The following is a 27,772-nucleotide window of genomic DNA, read 5'->3' as shown; positions in this document are numbered from 1 at the left end:
ATCAGTCTTTTAAAAATTGTGCTAACTTTTAGTAAACAAAACATTTTAATTGACAGGCAGTGCTTTTTTCTGGGGGTACTCAGGGTACGTAGTACCAGCACCTCTTTTTCTGGAAGAAAGGCACTGTTGACAGGTAACAGGATGGGAGAAGGTTGAAAAAAGATGATGCTTTGGAGGGCGTTTGTGAAACCATTAATAAAGGAATGGCGGAGAACCTGTGCCTCATGGGGTGTTGTTGGACTCCAGCTTGCATCAGGCCTAGCCAGCATAGCAAATGGTCAGTGATTATGGGAGCTGTAATCCAGCAATATCTGAAGAACCATTGACTCCCCATCTAAGGTTCCACAGTTGGTGGAAAGGTTTGTGCTAATCTCGGTTTTGTGGTCAATTATTAGCAGTGAAAATGAAAGTGCAAATATTGTAAGCTAGGATGTTGGAAGCCCATTTTTATGTTTTTATTCCTATCCTCATTTTGGTCTATGTCATCTTCAGTGTGCTCTTCTCACCCATATTTCAATTATTATTTTCTGCACTGATCCTCCCCTTTTGCATTCTTTCATGAATCATTCCAAACTGACCTTATTTAGTTACTGAGTAAACTGAGGAGAATCACTCCTCAGTCACTTTGGGGTGAAGCTGAAAATGCTTGGATGAGCACATCTGGTAGACAATCATGAATTACTTCCTACTCACCACTGCCTTTTGAGCAGTGAATAGTAGAGATGGAATTGGACGCCCATTAACATATGATGGTGACGTTAAAAAATGTAGTGTGGCCACTGGGATGTCCTTCTGGCACATGGTGAGTCAACTCAGTCCTCAGGCATTTGGAAATCTATAGAAAGGTGATGGATTGTTTAGTCAGGGTGCTGTAGGTTAGAACTTCCACACAGTAAACTTGGTGACTGCTTAATTAATGGCCCTTGGATTCCATTCAGCCTGCCAAAGAAAGAAGGGGGAGAGGGTGGTGAAGAAGCAAAGTGAGTGTTAAATGTATCCAGGGCATCTACCTTCAGTTGCCTAACTTTCCCCTCCTCTGGACAAAATATAGACACTATGGGAGAATTGTATGTTATTCCAAGAGGAGTTATCAAAGAGCTTCCAGCTTTTGGAACTGTTCAACTTTCAACTTCATTTGTGTCCTAAATGATAGGACACAAAGCAACATCAGAGAAAACAAGGAAAGATGTTCTTGTCTGTTGTTCCCCTAAAATTGTAAACTTCAGTACCTTGGGTTTTGAAAGTCATTTTATTGCCAACTTTTTGTTGAAATCAATACTCTAATGAAACAAAATATTTTTGTGCTTAGACTGCCATTGTTGAACCCACGGCATTTGCAGACTAGGATAAGGTTTGTACTGAAAAGGGAAACCCAAATGGAAAATACAGAGTGAACAGCCGGGCCTATTTGATTTGATTATGGAGGATGTTTCTTTATTCTGTCTTTCCTTGTGCAATCTGAAAACAGTAGCAGGGGGTTACAAGCAGAGTTCATCATCAGGTTGTCAATCACTGTCATTTAACATTTGCAGTGGGAGATGTCTTTATTCAAGGACAGCTGGGCAAATCAGAAGCACAGATTTGCAGTTAGCAGTCTGTCCTGCCTACACTAAACAAACAGGGACAGGGCAGACAGACCGGCCTCTCGCATAAAAATATAATGGACTGTGCTGACCTTGGTGCCCTCCATTCAGCTTCATTCCCAGTTGTATAAAAGCTTCAGTGCCCATTCTCAATTTCCTTTAATTACTTACATGATGCAGATAAGAAAATGAACTTCACTTACAATCATCCATCACACACAGGAAATGAAGTAGGCAAGTTGTTTGAAACAAGAGAAGTGTTTTGGAAGTAAATAAAACAGGTTGTATTTGCAGGGGGAGGGAAGGAGTCTGGGGAGCTATTTTCTTTTTGCAGAAATACCAGCTAAGCTGCAGCTACTCCTCTGACCCTGCCTCCCCTACTCCAGCCTCTCCCCCCCCCCCCAGCACGGTCTGTCTCCCAGTTGTAGCTGCTAGGCCGTATTGAGTGGGAGGGGAGAAATCTCCTTGGTAAATATTCTTTAAAATATCTTTAAAAGGGTGCAAGTTAAATAAGAGTGAGGCAAACATGCAGAATTCAATAGGGCTTAAAATGGTGGTGACCTTTAGGTTCAGAAAATAAATGACCACAGTTTTCACAAGAGATCTGGCAGAGACATCAAGGATTAGTTAGCAGTTGTCTTCAGTCAGTCTTTTTATGACAAGGAAGAAAGAAACCTGCTTAAAGAGCATGATTTTTTTAAAGAAACATAAACTTTATTTCAAAGTTTTTCTAAACATCCTTTTACCTTTGGGCAGTAGCATTGCTGCAACATGTGATATTGTTTATAATCAGAAGTGAATAGTTTTGTTGAATATTAACAGTGGGTTGTCTTTTAGGAACATCTGAAGTTTGGCTAATGTATTTACAGCTTCTTGGGGGATTCATCTGGGCAAACGTTTAATTCCTATGGATTTGTGAGAATTGTAGCCGTTTTGTCCCAAAGATCTACAGTTCAAGAAATGATGGAAAAACAGACCATATTAATTGTGTATTTGGTGAAATTAAAAGTTGAGAGACCTTTCCCCTTTGAAAGTATTGATTTTGCCATTGCAAATCTCTCCCTTGAACATTCTGGTGGAAAACCTGCTAGCTTTGGTAGTAGATGAAAAAATAGTGGAATATTGTAAACGCTCTCCATTCTTCCCCAAGCACTGCTCTTCCCAGTGAGACCTCTTCTGCACCTGCCTCTGGCAGGAGAGCTTTAAGGACACATGTGGAACTTGCCCAATGTCTGCTTCTAGTTGCCGCCTCTTGCAGTACATCAGATGCCACCCAGAGGGTATCCCTGCCCTTGTGAGCAGCTTATTGAAGGACACAATGGCTGTTGTGAAGGGAAGGAACAGCAACAAGATCTGCAGAAGCAAACTCAGTCCTGTAGATCACAGCCATCATGTTTTCTGCACTAACGTTTTTTCTCTTTCTCTCCCCACCCCCCCTTTTTATTATTAAGGATGCTGAAGAGTATGCAGACCTTCCAGTACGACATAATGAAGATCAAATGAACAGTGAACTGGCCAAACATGTCCCCTTTGAAGTCAATCCGCATTCTTTTGACAGTTCACACACAAAAACCCATCTTCTGATGCAAGCCCATTTTGAACACGCTGTGTTACCGTGCCCGGATTATGTCACTGATACCAAGACGGTGTTAGACCAGTCAATTAGAATATGTCAGGTACAGTTACACTCTTTTATGATCACTTGCCTGGTTTGCTATTGATAGCTGTCATGATACGGATCCAAGAATGCACCTGAATTGTTCACAGAGATTGCATTAGTATAGCATCCTAGAATTTTTCTGTACAAAGTATTTTGCAGTTCTTACTTTGTGCATCCTCACAACAGTCCTGTGAGGCAGGTAGACTTTGATGGTTCCATTATGCAGGGAATGTCAGAAGAAGAAGAAGAAGGTTAATTTAGGACTGAGGTGTAAGCAAAGTCCATGTTGATCCCACAGAAGTTGTGATTAGGCAGACACAGATGGGGACAGGGAAGTGGGTGTAAGCCCCACCCTCAACAGAATGGAATGTGCAGGCTGCTCTTCAGATATTTGCGTAACTAGAACAAACATATGAAGAAGGTTTGTAAGCACGTGTAATTGAACACAATTAGAAATCTCCTCACCAATTGGAACCCTGGCTTCTCAGTTTCCAGTGACAGCAATTATACCTTCAAAACTGGGGCTAATGGGAGTTTTTATAGTATCTGGAGGGCACCAGAATGGAGAAGGCTGATTAACAGAAGCAAGATAATGTTGTGTTTAAACATTAGACTGGATCTGATCTGCACATTCAACAGAATAAAGTAGTATGAAGTGTTAGCATAGATTGTACTATTTCAGTTCACAGATAGGGGGGTCACATTTTTTAAGACTTTACTAGCTGTAAAAAAAATAACTTCCTTTAAAAAGACAGCCTATTAGAGAATGAGATATAGTGGGAACTTTTTTCTGATATACTAGGGTTTGTCTCCTTTAAAACTTTGAGGGAGTGCTTCTATACAGTGGAGCATTCAAAATTGTATTCCCCATTTCCCATCTGAAATTGGTACAGTCTGTTATATCACTTTATTCTGCTACGTGTGCTAGCCATACTCAGGGGATGCTGAATATGAGAAATCTATTTATTGGTCTTTTAGTGGCTTCATATTAAGCCTAAAGCAAGTCATTAATGTTTCTGTGCATTTAAGCACCCAAGAACTTACATTTTCATTATTCTTTGATTCAGCTGCTTAGAAGTCTACCTTGTTACTATGGCATCCAGCATTGTTTACAACCAGTAGCACAATAAAGTTCCCGAGTAGTGGTTTTTTCCCCAAACAATGTGTGTGTTAAAAATACAGTGGTGCCCCGCAAGACGAATGCCTCGCAAGACGGAAAACCCGCAAGACGAAAGGGTTTTCCGTTTGCGAGTTGCTTCGCAAGACGAATTTCCCTATGGGCTTGCTTCGCAAGAAGCAAGCCCATAGGGAAATCTCCGGGGACCTCTTTTAAATGCTTGCGGTGGGGAGCAAAGCCTTTCCCCCCCTCCAGCCTTCAGAAGAGGTCCAGGAAGGCCGGCGGGGGCCGACAGGCTTTGCACCCCACCGCCAGCATTTTAAAAGCAGTCCGGGATAGCAGGGAAGCGCTTCCCGCTATCCCAGGCGGCTTTTGAAGGCAGGCGGGGGGAGCAAAGACTTTCGCCCCCCCGCCCGCCTTCAGAAGAAGTCCTCCGCTGTCCCGGGGCAATTTTAAAATGCTGGCGGGCGGCAGCGCTGCCGCCCGCCAGCATTTTAAGATCGCCCCGGACAGCGGAGAAGTCCTCCGCTGTCCCGGGGTTTTTTAAAATGCTGGGGGTGGGAAGAAAAGCCCTTGTCGTCCCCCCCAGCCTTCAGAAGAGGTCGGGGGACAGACTGTCCCCGGACCTGGTCTGAAGGCGGTTTCCATAGGAACGCATTGATTGATTTTCAATGCATTCCTATGGGAAACCGTGCTTCGCAAGACGGTTCGCAAAACTCGCAAGAAGAAAAAACTTGCGGAACGAATTAATTTTGTCTTGCGAGGCACCACTGTAATACTGTGCTCCATTTTTCTGTTAAAAGTGTGTGTGGTTTCTGATCTGTATTGCTGAGCATTTGCATGGCAATAGTTTAATAAGACTTTCTTGGGGTGGGGGTACTGAAAAGTTAGCTTCAGTAATTTTACGTCATCATATTATTAGTGTTGTACCAGAATATGTGAAATCACTCATTCCTTCTTCGCCTCAAATGCTTTATTACTGCAAGTTCAGTGATTAGTTTTCATTCTGCTGTTTGAAACCGCCTTTTGAATTTGTATTAATTGTAATAGGTAATTGAAGTAGTGATACCTTTCAGTTCCTCACTCAGAGGGCAATCACTTCTTCTGAGAAATAATCTGACAGTTGCCCGCTTTGCATTTTGATTGGCAATGAGCCTCCACTTGTAGAATTGTTGATAAAATATTTTACCATTGCCAAGTAGTGAGACTGTCATGGTGCTCGGTCTTAACCTTTGAGAAGTGTTTACCCATGGATGAGTTAAGCACATCTCAGTAGGGTACCTGTACATTGAGAGAAGAGAAGGCTTCAGATGTTAGAATTGTATTTCTTAACTGCTTAAGGGAGGTGTTTATGCCTTGACTTTGCACTGCCATGCAACTCCATGGTTTTTATGACTTTTTAATGCCTCATCCGAATCAGAAAACTTACTATACACACACACACACGCACACACAAGAGGGGGGGGAACTTTAGATTAGCTTCTCATTTGATGAAAACTCCCATCATTGTGAAAGGCAGGCATGGATAGAAATAATTGTGTTGGCCCTTGTAATAAATGGAAGGAGGAATTCATTTATTTTCCTGCTTCCACTTGCATATATTTTATAGAGAAATTCAGCTGTTTATGCATACCTACCCTTTTATTAGTAGGCAGATTCAACATACCCATCTGAGTACCCCATATCAAATGAGAAACCATCCTGACGGTGAAATCCGACATGGCACTAAACCTCTCGTTCCATCAGCACAAGGATTTCTCCTTGAGCACAGGACCTCTCTCCTCCTCTCCTCTCCCAGCACACCCCATTTATCCGTATTAGGGCATCCTCTCAATCCTCTGGAGAAGATCTGGGAAGGGTATGGGCATGCGCAGGGGGAGGGGAGGAGTTGCGTTGCGCAAATGAAAATACAGCGACAGAATGCAGTAGTTGGAATAGTGCCCACAGACTATATCGAGATAGCAGTTTCACACACAGTGTGATTTTCGGACAAAATACTAAGTCCATACAATTAGACTTTGGGAGAAATAATAAGCCTGACCTCTGTCACTACTTTGTTGCCTGGCCTCTATTGCTAATTTCTCACTGACTGTCATTTTTGCACCTCATTGCCAGTCAACTTCCACAATTTTCTCCAACTAAAATTTCTCTTCATGCATCTGAAGGCATGCCACAAAGGCACAAGCATAATAACAAATTAAGTACATTCGTTAGTATTTATGGTGGGTTTTGCTGCAAAAGATCAACACGGCTCGCCCTCTGCTAATTTTATATGTCATTAATATAGTGTAATATACGCATCCTGATGTGCATGTTGCACCTAGTGTGTTGTCTATTTGTTCAACAATTGTTTGCTCTAATGGTCCAATATTTCTGGGCCAATTTAATTCCTCAAAAACTTGATTGTCAGCTTAGAAATTTTGGAAAGTCATGACTTCAATCCAAAAGTGGATTTGGCAAGTAAAGGTCCTTCCATTAAATCCAGAGTCCCAGTTTTCATCATACATCTTTCTTCTGTGGCCCCCATCGCGTTTGGGTGTCTTGCTACATGTTTCATTTTTGGAACCACTTGGTCATTATTACTGTCCATTTTCAAACATTCCATGTGCAAATAATTATCTCTGGGTCTTTCAGATACCTTAGCCTTTTTAAAAAGTCACTTGGTAGAGGGGGTAAATGTGAATATTCTTCCGTGTACCTCTGGTGCATAGCTAATAAATTCAAATGAGCATGTCATTTTTTTAAAAAAAAAAATCTTAATTGCCAATACAGAGTTACTTTCCATCTGTCTAAGCTTTTTTCCCCACATGTTTGTTTTTAAACACCCCAGGTAGCCGTAGGTACTGCTATGTGGTAGTATATTTGGTGACAATTTGATGATACGGTTCTCTCCTTATGTACAATTCTCTCCCCCTCCCCCCCCTCCCCAAAACTCATGACAAATCTTTTCCCAGTTGGCACTGGAGAAAATGACTAATGCTTAACCCATTTGTGTGATCAATTCACTTAAGCAGCTACTGTGAAATGTTAATCACAACTTTAATTTGTACTGCATTAGCATTTTGATTAACTTGTAGGCTTGCTAGCACACTTGAAGCACTTTTACTCATAGTTACTGCTCGGAAATGACTTTTTGATTAATTAAGTTTGTTAGATAGCAGCTGAGCTTCCTGAATGCTAACCTTACAGGGCTAAAAGTTCAGGAGAAAGTTATTGTGAACAACTGTTGCCGTTGAAAAGAATTCTCTGAAACACTATAAATATTTAATTATTTACAAAATATTGAATATTCTAAGGAAATTGACCTTAACTCCCTCACTCCCTCCCCCCCCCAAAAAAAAAAGGTGCAGCTGTGACTGGAGAAAAAAGGTTTTAGATTTTCCTTTTCCAAGAATATTGAGCGTGGCCTGGCAAGTGGATTGGAATTTTGTAATTTGGTATGCTTTGGGGTTTTTGAAGGAATATTTCAATTTTTTACTTAATCATTGGAAGAAATTGGTTGTGCATGTGGACAAGACTATTGGCTTAAAAATGTGGTGCATGATCTGTCCTTGTGGCACACAGACATAGAACTCAGACAAATTGCAAATCAGTTATGCATTATTATAGCTTTATGCAGTCTTCATCCAGGCTTCCCATTCACTTCACTGGAAGGGTCAGCTTTATGTGCACATGTCTTTTCATTCTCAGAGGTAATTGATGGTTGTGGATATGTGGATTTATTATCTTGAACAGCAAATCTTCACACTGGGCATTTAGGTACCATTCCACTGAAATATAAATTAATTGTTTTAATTTGCTGACTATACGCAGGTGGCGCTGTGGGTTAAAGCCTCAGCGCCTAGGACTTGCCGATCGAAAGGTCGGCGGTTCGAATCCCTGCGGCGGGGTGCGCTCCCGCTGCTCGGTCCCAGCGCCTGCCAACCTAGCAGTTCGAAAGCACCTCTGGGTGCAAGTAGATAAATAGGGACCGCTTACCAGCGGGAAGGTAAACGGCGTTTCCGTGTGCGGCTCTGGCTTGCCAGAGCAGCGATGTCATGCTGGCCACGTGACCCGGAAGTGTCTCCGGACAGCGCTGGCCCCTGGCCTCTTGAGTGAGATGGGCGCACAACCCCAGAGTCTGGCAAGACTGGCCCGTACGGGCAGGGGTACCTTTACCTTTACCTATAATGAATATGTCTATTGAAGAAAGTATCCAGTGATGCATGTTGTGACAAGAGAGAGACGTATTTTCAAAATATGTCAGCTTGTGTAATAAATTCTATTTTTTAATTTTTCCTTAATTAAATCTGCTTACCATCTTAATGCAGCTTTGACCGAATGGTAATTACCTGTAAACGATGATTACCTTATAAAAAGAGCACTTCATTTGCTGTTATCTCGTTTAATTCTTTGCACAATTAATAAGACTCTGAATGCCCAGCTTAAATAATTGTATATAGACAAATATAGGGCACCCGTGATATCACAGATATGTTTTTTACATAGTATATCATCTGCTTTAAATGGAAATATGAAGGGCTGGCTGGGGGGGGGGGGGACAGAAAAAGCTAGAGAGGAAATTTGGGGAAACACCGGAGGGGGGGAATGAAATATAATCTCCAGCATTAGGGAATGAGAATTTTGACATACATAGCACTCAAATCCAATATAAATTTCTGCACCCAGAAGGTTCTGCCATCTTCATGAGTTGCTTGCTTGTGAATTGCTGCTTACTGCCTTCTGGTGACCTTTGGTCTAGCTTGATGATATTAGAAGCAACTGTCCTTTTCTTCTTTTCCTTTGACTTGGCCTCTTCCTTACGGCCAACTTTTCAGCTCTTCCCTCCAGCAGTTCAGGAAACAGCAGCTGTGCTTGAAGAATAAAAACATTAGAAGGTAGGAGCAAAACTGCAAAAAAAAACCAAACCCTTTTGTGGGTGTCCAACCTAAGATGAAATATCTGGAAGTTTGGATAGAAAGTGAACTTTAACCATGGCTAACAGAAGGAAGTTCTACTATACTCAGACTACTGCTGAGCATAGTCACAATTTTGCATTAACAAAACTAGGTACTTGTAGCTGTAAATTCCATAAATATGCCAGATAATACAATTTCATATCTGAGTTGTAAATGATAAATGTTAGATTCTTAAAGCAGTAAAGTAAGCTTTGGTTTGATTTTTTTAAAATTAAGTACTGCATATATTTTAGTTTTTCCACAAACTTTCGATTTCCCCCCTTGGCTTCAAATTTTTCAGAAACTTTAAAAATCTGCATTTCATTGAAGTTACTTCACATGATTTAATGCTTCTGTTGCTAGTTGTTAGAGCATCTTCTGTATTTATAATATAATATAATATAATATAATATAATATAATATAATATAATATAATATAATGTAATAATGTAATAATATAAACAATCACACACAAAGAAATGTGGCTGTTTTATTCAACACATGTGCCTTTCAACCCAAAAAAAATTTCACTTAAAATACCGTATTTACTCGAATCTAATGCTCACCTTTTTTGGCCAAATTATGTTGCGAAAATTAAGGTGTGCATTGGATTTGATGGCACATTAGACTCAAGTAAATACGGTAAAACCTGTTTTAAAATTCGGAATTTGAATTACTACCTTAGCATGAAAATAATAGAACTTTCAGGCTTTCAAAGTATTCAATCTATTCTGTGTCAATGTAAAAAAGATTCTGCTATTACACTAGAATATACAATATACCTGCTCCACAACTTACACTACCATAAGGCAAAACAAGGTGGTTGCTTCAGGTTACAAATTTGGGGCATCATTACAGTATCTAACTCGAGAATGGTACCATTTGGATATTCCATCTTAGGTGTCAGGATTTCTTGGTTTAGTAGTCCTTTATCCCATTTCAATATGACAACTTCTGACATTTCAGTGCCAGATATTAATGGATTACTATTCATGCCAATAAGAGCAACCTTGGCTGAGGTCATTTCCAAGGTTGCCTGTAGAACCCAATGTATCTAAGGAGGGTTCTAGCTGTGATCCTGTCAGTACAGAGAAGCACGGAGTAAATAGCATAACAAAACATAGTTAAGCATTGTGGGAAATGCAGAATAAATATGATATTTTTGTTTCATTTTTTAAAAAGAAAGAATTTACCTCACCAAAGAAAGAGATAGTAGGTTGTCTTTTTTAAAATACCTATTATGGTGATAGCTACAGGTGCAACATCAGTTTTTACAGAATGGAGCAGATATGTTAAATATGTTCTCCATTAGTTGCTCCAGTATACATGTGACTGACTGACTTGGAGAGCGCAAGCAGAATGACTCAATTTGCTACTTTGAGTATTTGAAAGGATTTCATTTTCCATTGATGTGTTAAGCATTTATGCGTGTTGCACTTAGCTAATGAATGAAAATGTGAATGGGTTTCCAAGCAGCAAATGGAAGAAGCTGATCTGGCTACGGTTCTGATTTCTTCACAATGTCCCTGTGCTGGATTTCACACCAGGATAGAGATGCTATGAATAAATATTATGGATGAGAGAACACAGAATAAGAGGGGAAAGAGGATTTGCCGTGTGGGCCTTAGGCACTATGTAGAACACACCCACACACTCAAGCGTTTGTTATTCCTTATTGGATACGAGTAAACGGCTGTCAATTTGTGCAAAGCTCTCTGTGTGGCAGAAGATCCTATAACAAATTTCTGCAGCTGGCAGATTGTAGATTTGCTTGCTCAGGTCCTTATTCCTTTGTCAAAAAAAAAAAAAATCTGCTTAGTGAGGAAAAACGAAAGAAAAAGCACCAATATTGTGCAGCCCAAAGCCCTCTCTCTTTCACACACTGAATTTGTATATTACACTATAAGAATTTCATCACTGCAGCTGTCTATGTGCATAAATTTCAGTACGGTCAGTAGGTGGGGTAAAAGAGTTAAGGCTATCTCATGTTGATTCAAGCTCAACAAAGCCAGGAAATTGGAAGCTAAGGTTAATGTCTTTAAAGACATGCCCTGTGATCAGTAATAATGTGCAGTGTCACAAATTGTACTTCCTTACCATTTATACTCCATGCACTCACAGTTCTTCTTTTTTTAGCTCTTTTAGACCCAACTCAAGATAGAAAGGATGGAGTGGCTGGGACCAGCAAATGCTTGTCCTCAATTGTCTTATGATGCATCTAAGCATTATTCTGTTGCTAGAGGAAACCTGTTGTGCATTAGCACATGCATGTTGTTTGTTTTACATCAGTAACTGGCAGAATGTGTTAAACAATGGTGTCCTCTGATGCAGTAATGGTTAATGTGGCAGATGATGGTGCCAATAATGATAAAGGTCAAAGCAAATTTTGGAACTAATTCACCCATACATCAATTTTTAAAAGACAACAATGAAAGGTGCATATTGGCAGGGTGGAGGTGGCTAGCATTCCCCCCCCAAGGGCAGCTACAGGGATTTACATAGAAAATCAGGGTAGACAAATGACCTCACAAATCTTTGCCCACACATCTTTTCTATTGCAAAGTGGTGTTGGGATGGGTGCAGTTTGAAGCAATGAAGTGGTGTGCTGAGAGAGGTTTGCTAAGCCCTTCCGCGTATCGCTACTTTTCAGCCGCAACCCCAGAAGTATGAGTGGTGAGAAATTACCACTTTTACAGAATTACGATTCCAATCGATGCCCTCAGTGGTGTTGGATGGTTGCTACGGCAAAGTACAGTATGAAGAGAGACTTTGTATATGTGGGCAACCCTGTGTAGAGGATCTGTACCATTATTTATTGCAATGCCCACTATATATAGATCCAAGAGACTGATTTATAAAACCCCTGCTTACGAATGGAATACACTCTAACAGGGTGGAAAGGGTGAAATGGCTGCTGAGTGATACTAATGACTTTGTAACTTATAAAGTAGCACTATATGTGTTGGCAGCTAAGAAGATCAGGAGAAAAGAGCTAGATAAAATAGCAGTCAACTGCAAAGGGGATTCGGACATTTAAGCTGGCATATTTTACCTGAGATTTCCCTGCTATTCTAATTTATGCAACAAATAATTTCTATGAGACTTGACCGTGGTTTATTGCACTGGTAGTGCTAAATGTTTTTATGGTTATTGCTGTTTTTCCTTTTGTTCCCCTTGTGAATGATGCCATGGCCTTTGGCTAGCGCAATAAAGACTATGAATGCATGAATGAGAAATTATGCTGATAAGGCTTTTTCAAAGGATAGATATTGCATTTTCTGTAAGTACCATGACACCTAAGCTAAGTGAATGTCTGCATAGTCCAAACTGGTGCTATAAGTAGGCAACTGAAAGTTCAGGAAGAGTCCATTGAAAAAGCTAGGGGGGGAATTGCTCCTCTTCTCACCCACCTCCAGGACATCCAGGGATGAAAATGTAGTGCTGGCTAGACAGAGTTCATAGCCCATTGTACGCATGCAGTGGTTTGTAGTGTTCCATTCTCCCACGGAAGCAGAGAAGTAAGGATCCAACATATGCAAAAAGTCATCCATGCATTTTTCTACTGAGTAGCCCATTCACCCCTTTAAATGCTTACCAGTTGGAAGAATCCTAAAAAGTTGTCCTCCTCAAATTGTATTACATGATTGTGTCAAGAGGAGAGAGATTGGAAATCACCATTTAAAAAAATATGAAGTTACCTTCCTGTCCATATTTGTTTTGCCTTCATCTGAAATCCACAGTGTCATGCAATGAGTGTTATGGTAGCAGTGTTGTTTTTTACATACAATCACACTGGACATCATTTTCTCTTATAAAAAATCAAAAGCTCACAGGACATTGAACCATAGGCAAAATAGTTTTGAACATTGGTCCTTAGCAAACGCTAAGCAAACTTGGTCAGAAATAAACCTTTTGAAAGGTAAGCACAAACTACCATTTCCAAGCTGAATCTCTTCCCCCATGGCTGCCACCAGCTTTGTGTACCTTTTAAACTCAACATTTCTCCAGGATCAGTGTAATTTAATTGAAATAGCTCTGCATGTGTAAACAACTCCTTTGTTTAAAGAAGATTTCGTTGTTTAGTTTGCCTTAAGTAAATGCTGCCTTTTGTTTGTCTGTAAAACATTTGATTAAATGTACAGGCTAATATAGAGAGCTTAGCATTCCTCTAGTGGGCTGTACAAGAAGGCTGGAGCATACATTTTAGCATCAAAATGCAGCCTAGATGCTCCCTGTATTTATTTTTTAAATAAAATAAAACAAAAACTTATACTGAAAATAAAAAAACCTTCTGCTTCCAATACTGTCAGTGATTAGCTTTCCAGGTATATTCATGAAGTGTCAACCTACTAAAGCTTTTCAAACCTCTTTGAATGCTTCTTGTTTTGTCTGGCAGTTGTACTTTTGTCATCATGTACAGTTTAGATAGCCTTTAGCTGCTGCTAATGTCAACATGCAATTTTGATGGTTTTACTGTAGGGCAGTGTACTTTCTTGACCTGCTGCAAAAGTCTAATATTCTTAGGAAAAATGTATAGGTATACTCCCATGTGATTACACTTAAAAAAACTCTGTATAAACATTAGCCTGATTTAAATATTCTCAACAGTGGTGTGACTAATTTCAGTATTGTTCAAAGGAAGTGGTTCACATGGTTGATACTGGCAACATGGTTGGTTTTCATGCTAACACTGTCCTGGGGACCATTAACACTGGTATGGAAAATCGTGCTGACCCCCATAACCCACCTTACTGGAGAAGAGTTGTTTTGGAAGACAGTTTTATGCTTTCCTTTTTTTCCTCAGGCAAGATGTGACCTGCACTTTTCTTTTTTAAAAAAGATACGCTCATGAACCACTGCACAGGATCTCAGTCTAGAAGTACTAATTCTGTTCTTTTGAGTTTCCCAAATGGGGACAAGGAAGTAATAGTGGACAGTCTCACAGAACTACTGTGAAGATAAACAATATCATATTATTTCTCATTATGTGGTTTCCATTGATCGTGTGAGAAATTGATAAGGAGTAACTAAAATTGTTGTCTTCTTGATTTAGGCAATGCTGGATATTGCAGCAAACGAAGGTTGGTTGGTGACTGCTCTAAACATAACCAGTTTGGTACAGATGCTGATTCAGGGGCGATGGATCCACGACTCCTCTTTGCTTACTTTACCTAACGTTGAATACCACCATCTTCACCTCTTCAGGTATGCATTCTTCTTGGGTACAGAATGCAGATATCCCTTGCTTCCCCACATGCGCATAGTGACATATGAGCCAGGACCATTTCATGAAGTCCTGATTGTGGGAATTCCCACGACACACTATTCCCCAGTTTACATCCACCCTCTTCATTATGAACAGATATGTTAACACAGATCTTTCCAAGTTTCCAGTCCAACACTTGGGAGTGTATTCACTTGTATCCTTTCCGTAGTACCGTATTTTTCTGTGCCTAAGATGAAACTTTTTCCTTAATAATAATAGGCAAAAATTGTTGGTCATCTTATACACGTATAGCATTGGCTGTACTTGAGGGACGATTCCAACAGATTACATACGAAAAATGCTGATGTCCCTGCGGAGATGGCAGCACGGAATCAGTGGTGCATGCCCTCCTCATGTGCACTCTTTACAAAGACCTGAGGAACAAGATTATTACGCCTCTTTTATTGAACATTCCGGGTCGCCCAACCACTGCCACAGTGTCGTTTCTCCTGGCAGATCCAAAGGAGCAGACGACTGCAAAGGTTGCAAGGTTTTTAGATGGGGGAAATCAGAATAAGGTCCACTATTTGACTGCTGATTCAGGACCCTAAACTGTGTTTTATATAATCAACTTTTTATTTTGTTCTGTGTATATCGCAATGTTTTTTTGTTGCTATGGCCGACGGCTGACGCAAATAAAGTTTCATTTATTCATGTATAGCAGAGGGGGGCTGGACAATTGGTGGTGGCAGCCAGCAAGAGATTAGCAGCAGTGATAGGGCATGCTATCATCTGTTGTTGCATTGAGTGGTCAGGTGGGCTTTTTGTGGCAAGTGTCTGTGGCAATGCAATTTACAGTGGCGGGCAAACTGTAGAGCGATTGGTGGGGGGTGCTCCCCCCCAAAAAAAAGCTCACTAACTCTGGGCAGTCTCCCCCACAAAAAGGCTCAACAACTTTGGGCAATTTCCCCCAAAAAACAATTTGTTGCAGTCCCAAAAAATGGGGTTGTCTTATACATGGGGGCGTGTTATACAGGAGAAAATATGGTAATAGATAGATACACATAGGTTTCTGGGTGGTGGTCTTCAGAGTGTACTAATTCGTATAAGTGGACCACTACACTCGCCTTATAGGGATGTGGGTGGCACTGTGGGTTAAACTACAGAGCCTAGGACTTGCCTATCAGAAGGTCGGCGGTTCGAATCCCTACGACGGGGTGAGCTCCCGTTGCTCGGTCCCTGCTCCTGCCAACCTAACAGTTCGAAAGTGCAAGTAGATAAATAGGTACCTCTCCCGCGGGAAGGTAAATGGTGTTTCCATGCGCTGCTCTGGTTCACCAGAAGCGGCTTAGTCATGCTGGCCACATGACCTGGAAGCTGTCTGCGGACAAACGCCGGCTCCCTCGGCCCATAGAGTGAGATGAACGCTGCAACCCCAGAGTCGGTCACGACTGGACCTAATGGTCAGGGGTCCCTTTACCTTTACCTTTACACTCACCTTAGTTGTAGATGCATAAGGATATGTGCAGAGATGGTCATCTTTTTTAATTTTAAATGGTAAATTGAAATAAATAATGTTAATCCGCATGGTATTTTCTTCCTTATTAAACTAGTTTAAAGCAAGAGGGTAACTACTTAATGTTGTTTGACCTTGGACTGTGGTATATGCAGTCTCTCTTATTTACCCTGTTTTTAAACTATGAAGCTTGCAGTAATGGTGGTGTTTGTGCAACTTGTATTTCAAATTCATTAAAACATAAGGCTATGGATGTGAACCTCTAAGACAAAGCCCCACTTAAAATAGATTTTGCCTTCTTTTATCTTAAAATGTGTATTTCTAGTTTCACCTTCTCAACTTTCCTTTTTCCTTTCTTTTTATCTCCTTTCCTGAGCTTCAATTCTTAACTGGATATATCTTTACTGTTTTACTAGGAAATGGAACCAAGGGAAAAGGAAAAGTGGTTACCAAGGGCCTATTGAATGTCTTCCTGAACTGATTGCTGCATGTGATGGAAAAGAGACTGTTTTTGCTTCCATTGTAGACCGCGATTTCCATGCCACACAAATTACACAGGTAACATTTTCTCTCATGGGTACAGTTTAAAGTTATTGGGTCAATATATATGGAAAAAATCCACTTGACACACATTCAGTGGAGCAACATGATTTTTGCAAACATATATATTTAATCCACCTAAAATTAAAACCTAAGATTTCAACAATTGGTGCAGAAAAGCTTAATTCAATCTAACGTGTTCCGTGCTTCAAACACAAACAGTTTTGACCAGATATTCAGGACTGAAGCCTAAATGTATTTGCCATAATGTCAGGTAACAAGATACAAGTGTGTGTGTGTAGTGGTACCTTGGGTTAAGTACTTAATTCATTCCAGAGGTCCGTTCTTAACCTGAAACTGTTCTTAACCTGAAGCACCACTTTAGCTAATGGGGGCTTCTGCTGCCACTGCACCGCCAGAGCCCGATTTCAGTTCTCATCCTGAAGCAAAGTTCTTAACCTGAAGCACTATTTTTGGGTTAGCGGAGTCTGTTACCTGAAGCGTATGTAACCTGAAGCATATGTAACCTGAGGTACCACTGTATATGATAAGTTTTTGTTTCAGGTAACAGAAGCAAATATATTTAGATATAATAGACCCTAATATATTAATCAGTAAATAGTGTTTGCATAGCAGAGCTAGTATTCTGTGACATTCTAGGGCTGATACAGGTGAACTCCAGGATGACAAGTGATTCGTGTGTGTGTGTGTGTGTGTGTGTGTGTGTTTATAAGCAGTGCTGTTTGTTTTGGTCAATGGTAGCCACCATACACGAATCGCCCACCACAAAGGTGTGTTTAAAGTTGCTGCACAGGGCTGGGGGTTTTTATGTACCGGTATGTGGGTCCTCCATATCTTGTACTTGGGTGTACCTGCACACAGTTGATATAAAATGCATGTCAGTGAGAAATGGTATGCTATAATATTTTGAAGAAGAAAATGCTGCTGAAATTAATTAAGTTTAGTATTCCAAGGCAACTCAAGTGTAGCAGAACTGTGACTAGAGACATTCTAACATTTTTTTGAATTCACCCTTAAATCAGAGGAATCTGCCACCTGTGTTTTTAGAGAGGAAAAGAAAAATACTTTGTTAAAAGATTGCGTATGTTATAGCATTGTCGCAAGCTGAAGCATTTTCTGGGTTCAGGAATGTCAAGTTAAACTGAAGGTGCTAACTAAAAATAAAATCTTCAAGTTTTATTTCAGGTACCCTAAGGCTGCAATCCTAACCCCACTTACATGAGAATAAGCCCCATTGAATTCTTAGTAAACATAGTTAGATTGCGCGGTTAGTGACTCACCTAAATATAATCCTTTGTCCTTTGCACTTATCTCCTTAATTTCAGATAAGCTAAAATTTTGCTTCCAAACAAAAGGTAACTATTTTAATGTCCATTACTAACACCTGTATTTATATATAAAATGTCATCAAAATTGTGAGTAAAAATGCATTAAGATCAAAACAAAACCTTCTTTAACAACAGATTTCTAACGTAATATACAATTGACTTAAGTCCAAGTTGTAGATGTGTTGAAAAATTAGAACATTGTTATAATTAGTTCAGGGAAAACTCAGAAGTAAACTAACTTAATTTATTTGCATAAATTGCCGTTCTGTTATCTTTAAAACCAAATGCAAATTGGCTCTGTCTGATACGATGATGGTTATTTGGCTCAAAAGTGCTTCAATTTGCGTAGCAATCTGGTGTCGTCTCTGCAGTGAGACGATCCCAGGTAACATACAAATCCTGAATTATTCCAGAAATTAGTATGTTTAAAGCATCAATTTAAGTGCTAATTGCAGTAGTAATGAGAAAAAGCAGTACTACTGTGAGATTTGCATCTCCCTCCCCATCAGTATGCCCGGAACAGTGGCTGACTGGCAGAGGATTTGGCTGCTAATTAAATAATTGTATGCATGGTAGTGTTCGCGTCTGATTCAATAGATGAAGATTAATCCTCAGATAAATATGTTTGGCTGGTATTGAAATGTCTTAGCAGTTTCTTCAAAAATAGCTTTTGTGTATGTGGTGTGCCCATATCTTTCATGTGTCTCTTTAATATGTCAATAACATAAACTCTGCTTACACTATACATCTAGATGCATGTAAGTGTAAATAAATACATTATATTACAACGTAGAAGGAAACGCTCAGCTGAGTTCGAAGTGGCCATGCAACATATCTGTATGAATGTGCTTTGCAGGCCCAAATCAAAATATGCTTCTAAAACATTTGTCATTATTTTTAAAAGAGAAACTATCACAGAAATAAGTAGCAGGGCTTAATTGGGCTTAATTTTTCATTTGCCTCTTTCTAAACCAAATAAATAAGAAGCCAAAGAAAATACGAATTACCTGTGAAAATGAACCTACAGTAATCTGAATGGGCAAGAGTGACTCTCAACACAGGTCCAGCATCCATAGGCAGAGGTTTCTCCTCCTCACCATCACTTACACACGGTAGACAGCATGTTTGGGGGGTTGGAAGCCTCTTGTGTGCTGGATGGACACAAGGTAAATATACCTACCGATCTCCCACAGTCCCCTTAACATTCCAGTAAAGGAGTGTGAGATAGAATCCTATTGGAACCCTGCACAAGCAGGTGCTTCACCCTCAGTAAAGTAGATCCTGCCCACTGTTTTGTTGTACAGTTTTTCAAAAGCACATCACTTTATATGGGCCAAAGCTCTAAGACAATACAGTGGTACCTCAGGTTACATACGCTTCAGGTTACAGACTCTGCTAACCCAGAAATAGTACCTCGGGTTAAGAACTTTGCTTCAGGATGAGAACAGAAATCTTGCTCCAGCAGTGCGGCAGCAGCAGGAGGCCCCATTAGCTAAAGTGGTGCTTCAGGTTAAGAACAGTTTCAGGTTAAAAACGGACCTCCGGAATGAATTAAGTACTTAACCCGAGGTACCACTGTACGTAGTTCCTGCGAAGAGTTTGCTGCACTTCAATTTTGTCAAGGGTACCGAAGTTTGATATAGGTACCTGGATTTCAACATGCAGCCTTTTTCTCTCTCCCTCCTTGTTGCAGCAGAGGCAGTGGGGTAGGAGAGGAATGAAGAAGAGAAACCTTTCACACACACAAAACAACAACCCACCAGTGCTTCTCCTTCAGACCTCCATGATTTGAAGGAGAAACTGTAGGGGATGGGGGGGGGGGTTGAAAATGCATTTTCACCCCACCCCATCAGCTGACAAGAGGGTAGGAGCATGGATTTTTCAAGGCCTTCAAAAATAAAACCCACCCCCACATTTCTGCTTCAAACTTCCATGAAGATTCAAAATAGAATTGTGGGGGGCATTTAAAAGCCCTTTATAAACATCCCCCAGCGCCAGGTAATTGAAAGGGGGTGGCCCTGCCCCCCTGTGAACTTTGGCCTATCAGGGGTGAGCGGTATAAAGATGTAGCCTTCTGGCCAAAAACGGTTCTCCACTCCTGATTTGCAATATCTGCAACAGATCTATATCTGGTTTCCTTTGAAAACTATCATTGTCTTGAAATAGAGATTAAAGCTATCAAAGTTGCAGTTGCAGTTAAGGGACTTGTAAAATCATTTTTTTAAGAAAGACATTTTGACTGTGATGGATTAGGCAATAATGGCCAGTGCCCATTTCCCATCAGGCTGTCACTGAGTGCTTCCCACAAGCATTTGACTGGACACTGTGGGAACAGGGAGCCACACAAGTGCCAGGCAACTGGCACAGAGGAAAAGCTTTTTAACCTTGTCCAAGTGAGAACTATAACAGAAGTTGTGTCAGAATTCCCCCCTTGCATCCCTCAGCTGCCCAGTTCTGTACAAGCCAAGTCACAGAAAATAAGTGAGCCGTTAAGGGACTAAGCTGAGAATTCTGAAGGAACCTTGTTTGCTGTACTCAGTGGAATAAGGAAATGGTTAAAGAGTGTGTGCCTGTGTCAGCATCAGTGCCAGCATTGGGGGGAGGGGTGTTGAACATGGTCAGGCATCTCCCAAGGACCTACATCCCAGCAAAGGGCCCACTGATGATCTCTGTCAAGTTGCTGCAGAGTGAAAAGTGGTGGGACTTTATTATTATTATTATTATTATTATTATTATTATTAGCCCACCCATCTGGCTGGGTTTCTCCAGCCACTCTGGTCAGCCTCCAGCAAAACATCAAAATACAATAATTAATTCATCAGATATTAAAAGCTTCCCTAAACAGGGCTGCCTTCAGGTGTCTTCTAAAAGTCAGATAGTTGTTTATTTCTTTGACATCTGATGGGAGGGTGTTCCACAGGGCAGGCGCCACTACCGAGAAGGCCCTCTGCCTGGTTCCCTGTATCTTTGCTTCTCGCAATGAGGGAATCACCAGAAGGTGCTCGGTGCTGGACCTCAGTGTCTGGGCTGAACAATGGGGGTGGAGACGCTCCTTCAGGTATACATAGAGACTGTCTTGCCCAAAACCCAGAGCAAGCACTAGCTAGCACATATAGAAGTAAATCTCTGGGCACAGCCAAAGCTACTCAAGGCTTAGCCCTTGCTCACTTCAAACTATAGCTCCAGTTTGAAATACAAAGCTGATCTGGAATGTAAGGAACTTTTGATCTTGAGGAAGTCCTGAAAACTGCCAGGTATAGAAAAAGTGATAGTCGCTAACTATTTTAAGGACATTAAAGATTCAATCCACTTTGGTTGCAGTAAGCAACTTTGAATGCGGATAACTTTCCATAAGAATTTGAACTTTTGGGTAATTATCTGAACTGATCCTCTGAACTCTCTGTGGTTTGCCTTATCACTAATTAGCACTTCAGTGACTCACTCATTATGGATTATGTTGGGAAGATTTAATTCAGAATGTAATTATAAGTAGTTTTCAGTGGCTTATAGAAGAATAGTTTAATCAGTAGGGGTAAGACCATTTTTTACATAAAAAATGGACATAAAATAATCTTTCTAAAGCATGTGTAGTACTCTTCAGGGGTTTCATATTTGCTTTGTTTGTGCAGGCAAAGTCAAATTAAGGAGGGAAATATTTATGGTGACAATTCTAGCAGTCGTGTTAAAACAAACAGACCCATTGGCTCTTACAGAAATGGGGAAATATCCCTAAAGCACTGGAGATCGATTTTGGAGGGATTCAGGAATGATCTACCCTTGATCCATGCTTCTTCCCTCTCTCTTGGACTACCATGGCAGTTGTGACATGTAGCTCCAGCCCATATCCTTGTGTGAAAGACACAGGGGTGGATGTTTCTGAAACATCTATTTTTGTACTTTAAGACTATGTTTCACAGAGTGCTGGTGTCCAGTCTTGGTTTTGTGTGTTTATGGATCTTCCATGTTTCTGAGCTATTGAAAAGCCAGATAAGCCATTTAATTTATGTGTGTGCGTTTAATGTAATGGTGTGTGGTATCCTGTTGTATGTTCAAACACATGTGTGCATGTTTTGTTTCAATCACAGCCTGTGAGCTGTGTCCAGCCTGCCTTGTGTTTTTCTGTGTCCCCTTCATTGCCCATCAATGGGTAATGATGCCACATCAGGATGTATCTTGGGGACTGACTGAAATTCTCAGTTCTATGAGAGGCTGAATAAGCTGGCCCCTGAGTTAGTGGGTGTGACAGCTTAGTCCCAAATTAAGTTTGTTCTACCTGGAGGATAGCAAACCTAGCTACTTGTTCTTTTTATGGTTCTAACCATTTGCCTGTTGCCCCTCAGCTTTGATCATTGCTCACCATATACCCATGATTAACAGGAATGCAATTAGGGCCAAGAGAGATGACCCCCTTGTTGCTTCTTCCACCTTCTGGGAAATGAAATTGTTAGTGACGCAATTGAGGGATTTGTTGGACCTTATATTCTTGGCAGAGTCTGAGTTCCAACAGACATCAGAGTGGTTAAGTTTTGGGGTACCGTCTGTGACAGAGTGGAATATTGTGTGGCAGGTTGCAATAACCCAGGGGAATAATTTTTAAAATGGAATACTCTGCATTGCACAAGCAAAAGGGCCTTCCATTAAATCAAAGCCACAATGGGGGGAAACCTGGTGTCACATGGCAGGGTGCGCTTCATCCAAGAAGGCAGATGCATGCACTGGCTTAAGACAAAGTAGGTGTTTTCTTCAAATTTATTGTTTTGGTCATAATCAGGTTTAATTTATTGATGGTTGTGTTTTCTTCAATATTGTTATAGTCAAATTATGCTTATGTAATTAATTGATGGTTTAAATTAAAACTATTTAATTGGTTAAGTTTCTTTAATCAGGCAACATAAATTATTTATTAATTCATTAGCTGTTCATTAACATACATCCCCTACAATCCAAACAGCATATAGAGTAGCATTACGTGCAGAGGAGCCTCCCGTAAACTAGTGGTATAAGATGTCTTTCAGGCAAGCAACGCTTGGCATGTAGGATTGTAGGCCAAAATTCTCACCAAAATTAAAAGTGGAGAGATCTCTCTATCTTCTTCCCTACCCAGCAGATGTCCTGTGGTTATACCAATAGATTCAGTACTAAGGGAAGCTGAGCAGCTGAAAAAGGGAATAATTTGGGTACCGTTGATATAATATGAGTGCCCATTGCAGGTAGCACTTTTCTGCAAATCTTTCAATCTGATCTGTTGAACTCTAGAGTAAGTAGGTATCAGAGCCTGGTATCCCAATGCAGCAGAGGAGCCAAATAAAAAAAGGCTGATAACAGAGCAGGGGTGGGAATCCTGCAGCCCACAGGACAAAGTTGGCCCAGTACAGGTCCCTGTTTGGCCCACAAGGCCATTTTTGCCAAACTACATTTTACATGATATGGGTAGAGACACAGATCAGCTGCATGACTTGAGTTCCCCCTGGGGATATCGATCACACAGCTGGGTCCTGTAGTAAGCAGCTTTCCCAGCCTTGTGCTTGCCACTTTGTCAAGCCTGGGACTGGCGGATCCCCCTGCTCTGCATTTCCCAAATGCCTGCCAACTGAGTGATATTCAGACGCTTGGAAAATGCTGCACAAGGGACTTAGGCAGGTGGGTGAGGCAGCACACTTGCCACTCATAAGGCGTCCTAATGTCAATGTTGGCCTATAGGAGTGGGGACTAATAGTGATCTGACCCACCAGGCCAAAAGAGTTCCCCACCCCTGCAATGGAAAGTTAAGACCTGCGAAGGAATAATGGACAGCAGTTTTGTTATATAGAAAAATCCAGAATGAAACACATAATTACAGAATGAGATTTTGCACGTAAAATTGAAAAACAAAAACAGTTGAGAATGTTTGGGAGACAATTTTATTTTTTGTGTTTTTCCTACTCTACAGGCTTGGCATTTCTTGTCCCACTTGCCCGTTATAGAAGTTAATATGACTATTAAAGGTGGCTCGGATGATGAGGTTCAAGAACAGAATGAACTACCTGTCCCAATGCTGGCAACAAACATGCGGGATAACAAAAAGTGGATCAAGTTGCATGCGGACCAAGAATATGTCCTCCAAATAAACTTGAGGAGATTGCATGTGGGCTACACCAAGGTAGAATTTTTTTGCTGTTCTTTGTCCCTGTCGCTCTCACTGGTGCCTAATGCCCATTTCTTGTCCTCCTTTTGGATATCTTAGAGTCATCATGGTATGGCTCCATCAGGTCAGTTTCATATGATGACTAATTTGCTTGAAAAAATCACATGGTAGGGCTTGTATTTGCCGTATTGTGAATTCTAAGCCCAATGTGGATGGTCACAGCTGTAGAATAATCAAGAGGTTGAGATTCAGACAAATAGCTGTATTCACTCATCACATGTGCCATGTGCTTAGGACCATGTGGTTAGGACATCACATGTGCATATGAGACCTCCCATATGTGGATATATGACATAGTGAAAGAGGTGGGGCCGGCTGGTGTGAACCTAACACTCCCTGACCACATGCTCAGCTATAAGGCATTAAGTCATGTACAGACTCATAGACATTATCTACACGGCTATTGTTTTTTCTTGATGTGGTATATACCAGATCTCTCCGAGACCAGGTCTAGAAGCTCCATGTGTTGCAAACCGCTGCAGCTAGACTGTTGGTGGGAGCAGACGAGTGCCAGCACATACCTCTGCTGTTTAAAAGTGTGCACCAGCTGCCCATATATATTACTGGATAAAGTTCAAAGTTCTTCTATTAGTTTACAAGGCCCCTAACAACTTTGATTCAGGATAGCATAAGCCAGGCATAGGCAAACTCGGCCCTCCAGATGTTTTGGGACTACAACCCCCTGACCACTGGCCCTGTTAGCTAGGGAGATGATGGGAATTGTAGTCCCAAAACATCTGGATAATAATAATAATAATAATAATAATAATAATAATAATAATTTATTATTTATACCCCGCCCATCTGGCTGGGCCTCCCCAGCCACTCTGGGCGGCTTCCATAAAAACCAAAAATACAGTAAAATATCACACGTTAAAAACTTCCCTGAACAGGGCTGCCTTAAGATGTCTTCTGAATGTCAGGTAGTTGTTTATTGCTTTGACATCTGCTGGAAGGGCGTTCCACAGGGTGGGCGCCACTACCGAGAAGGCCCTCTGCCTGGTTCCCTGTAGCTTCGCTTCTCGCAATGAGGGAACCGCCAGAAGGCCCTCGGCGCTGGACCTCAGCGTCCGGGCAGAATGATGGGGGTGGAGACGCTCCTTCAGGTATACTGGACCGAGGCCGTTTAGGGCTTTAAAGGTCAGCACCAACACTCTGAATTGTGCTCGGAAACATACTGGGAGCCAATGTAGGTCTTTCAAGACCAGTGTTATATGGTCTCGGCGGCCGCTCCCAATCACCAGTCTAGCTGCCGCATTCTGGATTAGTTGTAGTTTCCGAGTCACCTTCAAAGGTAGCCCCACGTAGAGTGCATTGCAGTAGTCCAAGCGGGAGATAACCAGAGCATGCACCACTCTGGCGAGACAGTCCGCAGGCAGATAGGGTCTCAGCCTACGTACCAGATGGAGCTGGTAAACAGCTGTCCTGGACACAGATTTGACCTGTGCCTCCATGGACAGCTGTGAGTCCAAAATGACTCCCAGGCTGCGCACCTGGTCCTTCAGGGGCACAGTTACCCCATTCAGGACCAGGGAATCCTCCACACCTGCCCGCCTCCTGTCCCCCAGAAACAGTACTTCTGTCTTGTCAGGATTCAACCTCAATCTGTTAGCCGCCATCCATCCTCCAACCGCCTCCAGACACTCACACAGGACCTTCACTGCCCTCACTGGTTCTGATTTAAAAGAGAGGTAGAGCTGGGTATCATCCGCATACTGATGAACACCCAGCCCAAACCTCCTGATGATCTCTCCCAGTGGCTGCATGTAAATGTTGAAAAGCATGGGGGAGAGGACAGAACCCTGAGGCACCCCACAAGTGAGAGCCCAGGGGTCTGAACACTCATCCCCCACCACCACTTTCTGAACACGGCCCAGGAGGAAGGAGTGGAACCACTGTAGGACAGTGCCCCCAGCTTCCAGCCCCTTAAGACGGTCCAGAAGGATGTTATGGTCGATGGTATCAAACGCCGCTGAGAGATCCAGCAGAACTAGGAAACAGCTCTCACCTTTGTCCCTAGCCCGCCGGAGATCATCAACCAGTGTGACCAAGGCAGTTTCAGTCCCATGATGAGGCCTGAATCCTGACTGGAAGGGATCCAAATGGTCCGCTTCTTCCACGCGTGCCTGGAGTTGTTCGGCAACCGCTCGCTCTATCACCTTGTCCAAGAATGGAAGATTTGAGACTGGGCGATAGTTGGCCATTGTGGCCGCATCTAAAGATGGTTTTTTAAGAAGCGGTTTAATAACCGCCTCTTTCAGTGGGTCTGGGAAGGCTCCCTCACGGAGGGAAGCATTCACCACCCCACGAAGCCCATCGCCCAGTCCTTCCCGGCTAGCTTTTATAAGCCAGGATGGGCAAGGATCCAGGAGACAGGTGGTTGGTTTCACTCGTCCAAGCAGCCTGTCCACATCCTCGGAGGTAACAGATTGGAATTGATCCCACTCAACTTGACTAGACAGAACTCTAGCACTCTCCCGCCCCGGCCCTGCTCCCACGGTGGAGTCTACTTCTTCCCGAATCTGAGCGTTTTTGTCTGCAAAAAACTTTGCAAAATCATTGCAGGAGAATATGTGGCCCGTACTGGGCCCCGATGTTACAGGTGGTTCCGCTAAATTGTGAACCACCTGAAAAAGTCTCCTGCTGCTGTTTTCTGCAGATGCAATAGAGGCGGTGAAGAAATTCTTCTTCGCCGTCGCTATCACCACTTGGTAGGCTCGACCTTGAGCTCTAACCTGTGTCCGGTCAGATTCGGAATGAGTTATCCGCCACCGGCGCTCTAGCCATCTCAACGATTGTTTCATTGCCCTCAGATCCGTGGAAAACCACGGGGCTCTCCGGGCTCCATGCAATCGGAGAGGGCGCTTCGGAGCCAAACAGTCAATAGCCCTGGTTAACTCCGCATTCCAGCGGGCCACCAGGGAATCAGCTGAAAGGCCATCAACATGGGATAAAGCATCCCCTACCACTCTCTGGAAACCATTTGGATCCATTAAGTGGCGGGGGCGGACCATCCGAATTGGTCCCACCTCCCTGCAGAGGGGATGGGTCGCAGAGAAGTCCAGTTGCACCAGGAAGTGATCTGACCATGGCACTTCTTTTGTTTCACTTTTACTTAGTGTCAGATCACCAACATCCGTAGAGGTAAACACCAGGTCCAAGGCATGTCCGCGGCTATGGGTTGGGCCAGACTTATTCAGGGACAGCCCCATGGAGGCCATGCTTTCCACGAAGTCCCGAGCTGCCCCTTGTAAGGTCGTGTCGGCATGGATGTTAAAATCCCCCTAGGACGACCAAGCCAGGTGTCTCCAGGAGAACATCCGCCACGACCTGAAGCAGCTCGGGCAGGGAATCCTTGGTGCAGCGGGGAGGTCGGTACACCAAAAGGAATCCTGTACTGCCCCTATTGCCCAACTTCCAGAACATGCACTCACAAAACTGGGTCTTCCCAATAGGACGCCTGGTGCAAACTAATGACTTTCTAAAAATCACTGCAACCCCCCCTCCCCGCCCACATGACCTGGGTTGCTGTGCGTAAGAGAAACCTGGTGGACAAGCAGCGGCAAGGACAGGCCCATCTGCTTCATCCAACCAAGTCTCTGTTACACATGCCAGGTCAAGTCCTCCATCCATGATCAAGTCATGGATGGCAGTGGTCTTATGAATCATTGACCTGGCAT

The 27,772-nt window shown here is 42.1% G+C and overlaps 1 protein-coding gene and 1 long non-coding RNA gene across 2 annotated transcripts in view; both read left to right on the top strand.

Moving 5' to 3' along the window:
• Window positions 1-27,772, top strand: part of ASCC3 (activating signal cointegrator 1 complex subunit 3) — a 214,471-nt gene that overhangs the window by 185,083 nt on the left and 1,616 nt on the right. The window contains exons 37-40 of the mRNA XM_083731023.1: window positions 3,035-3,259; window positions 14,351-14,502; window positions 16,436-16,577; window positions 23,838-24,047. Of these exons, the coding sequence (XP_083587149.1) occupies window positions 3,035-3,259; window positions 14,351-14,502; window positions 16,436-16,577; window positions 23,838-24,047 (729 nt within the window). The remainder of the gene's footprint in view (window positions 1-3,034; window positions 3,260-14,350; window positions 14,503-16,435; window positions 16,578-23,837; window positions 24,048-27,772) is intronic.
• On the top strand, window positions 18,017-22,565 carry LOC310841083. Its single transcript, XR_014562335.1, has 2 exons — window positions 18,017-19,265; window positions 19,494-22,565. It is a non-coding gene; the product is annotated as an uncharacterized lncRNA (long non-coding RNA).

The sequence above is a fragment of the Podarcis gaigeae genome (genome assembly GCF_964106915.1).
Source record: "Podarcis gaigeae genome assembly, chromosome: 3".
NCBI lineage: Eukaryota > Metazoa > Chordata > Lepidosauria > Squamata > Lacertidae > Podarcis > Podarcis gaigeae.
The sequence above is the reverse complement of the archived record's forward strand: the minus strand, read 5'-3'. Positions and strand labels throughout refer to the sequence as shown.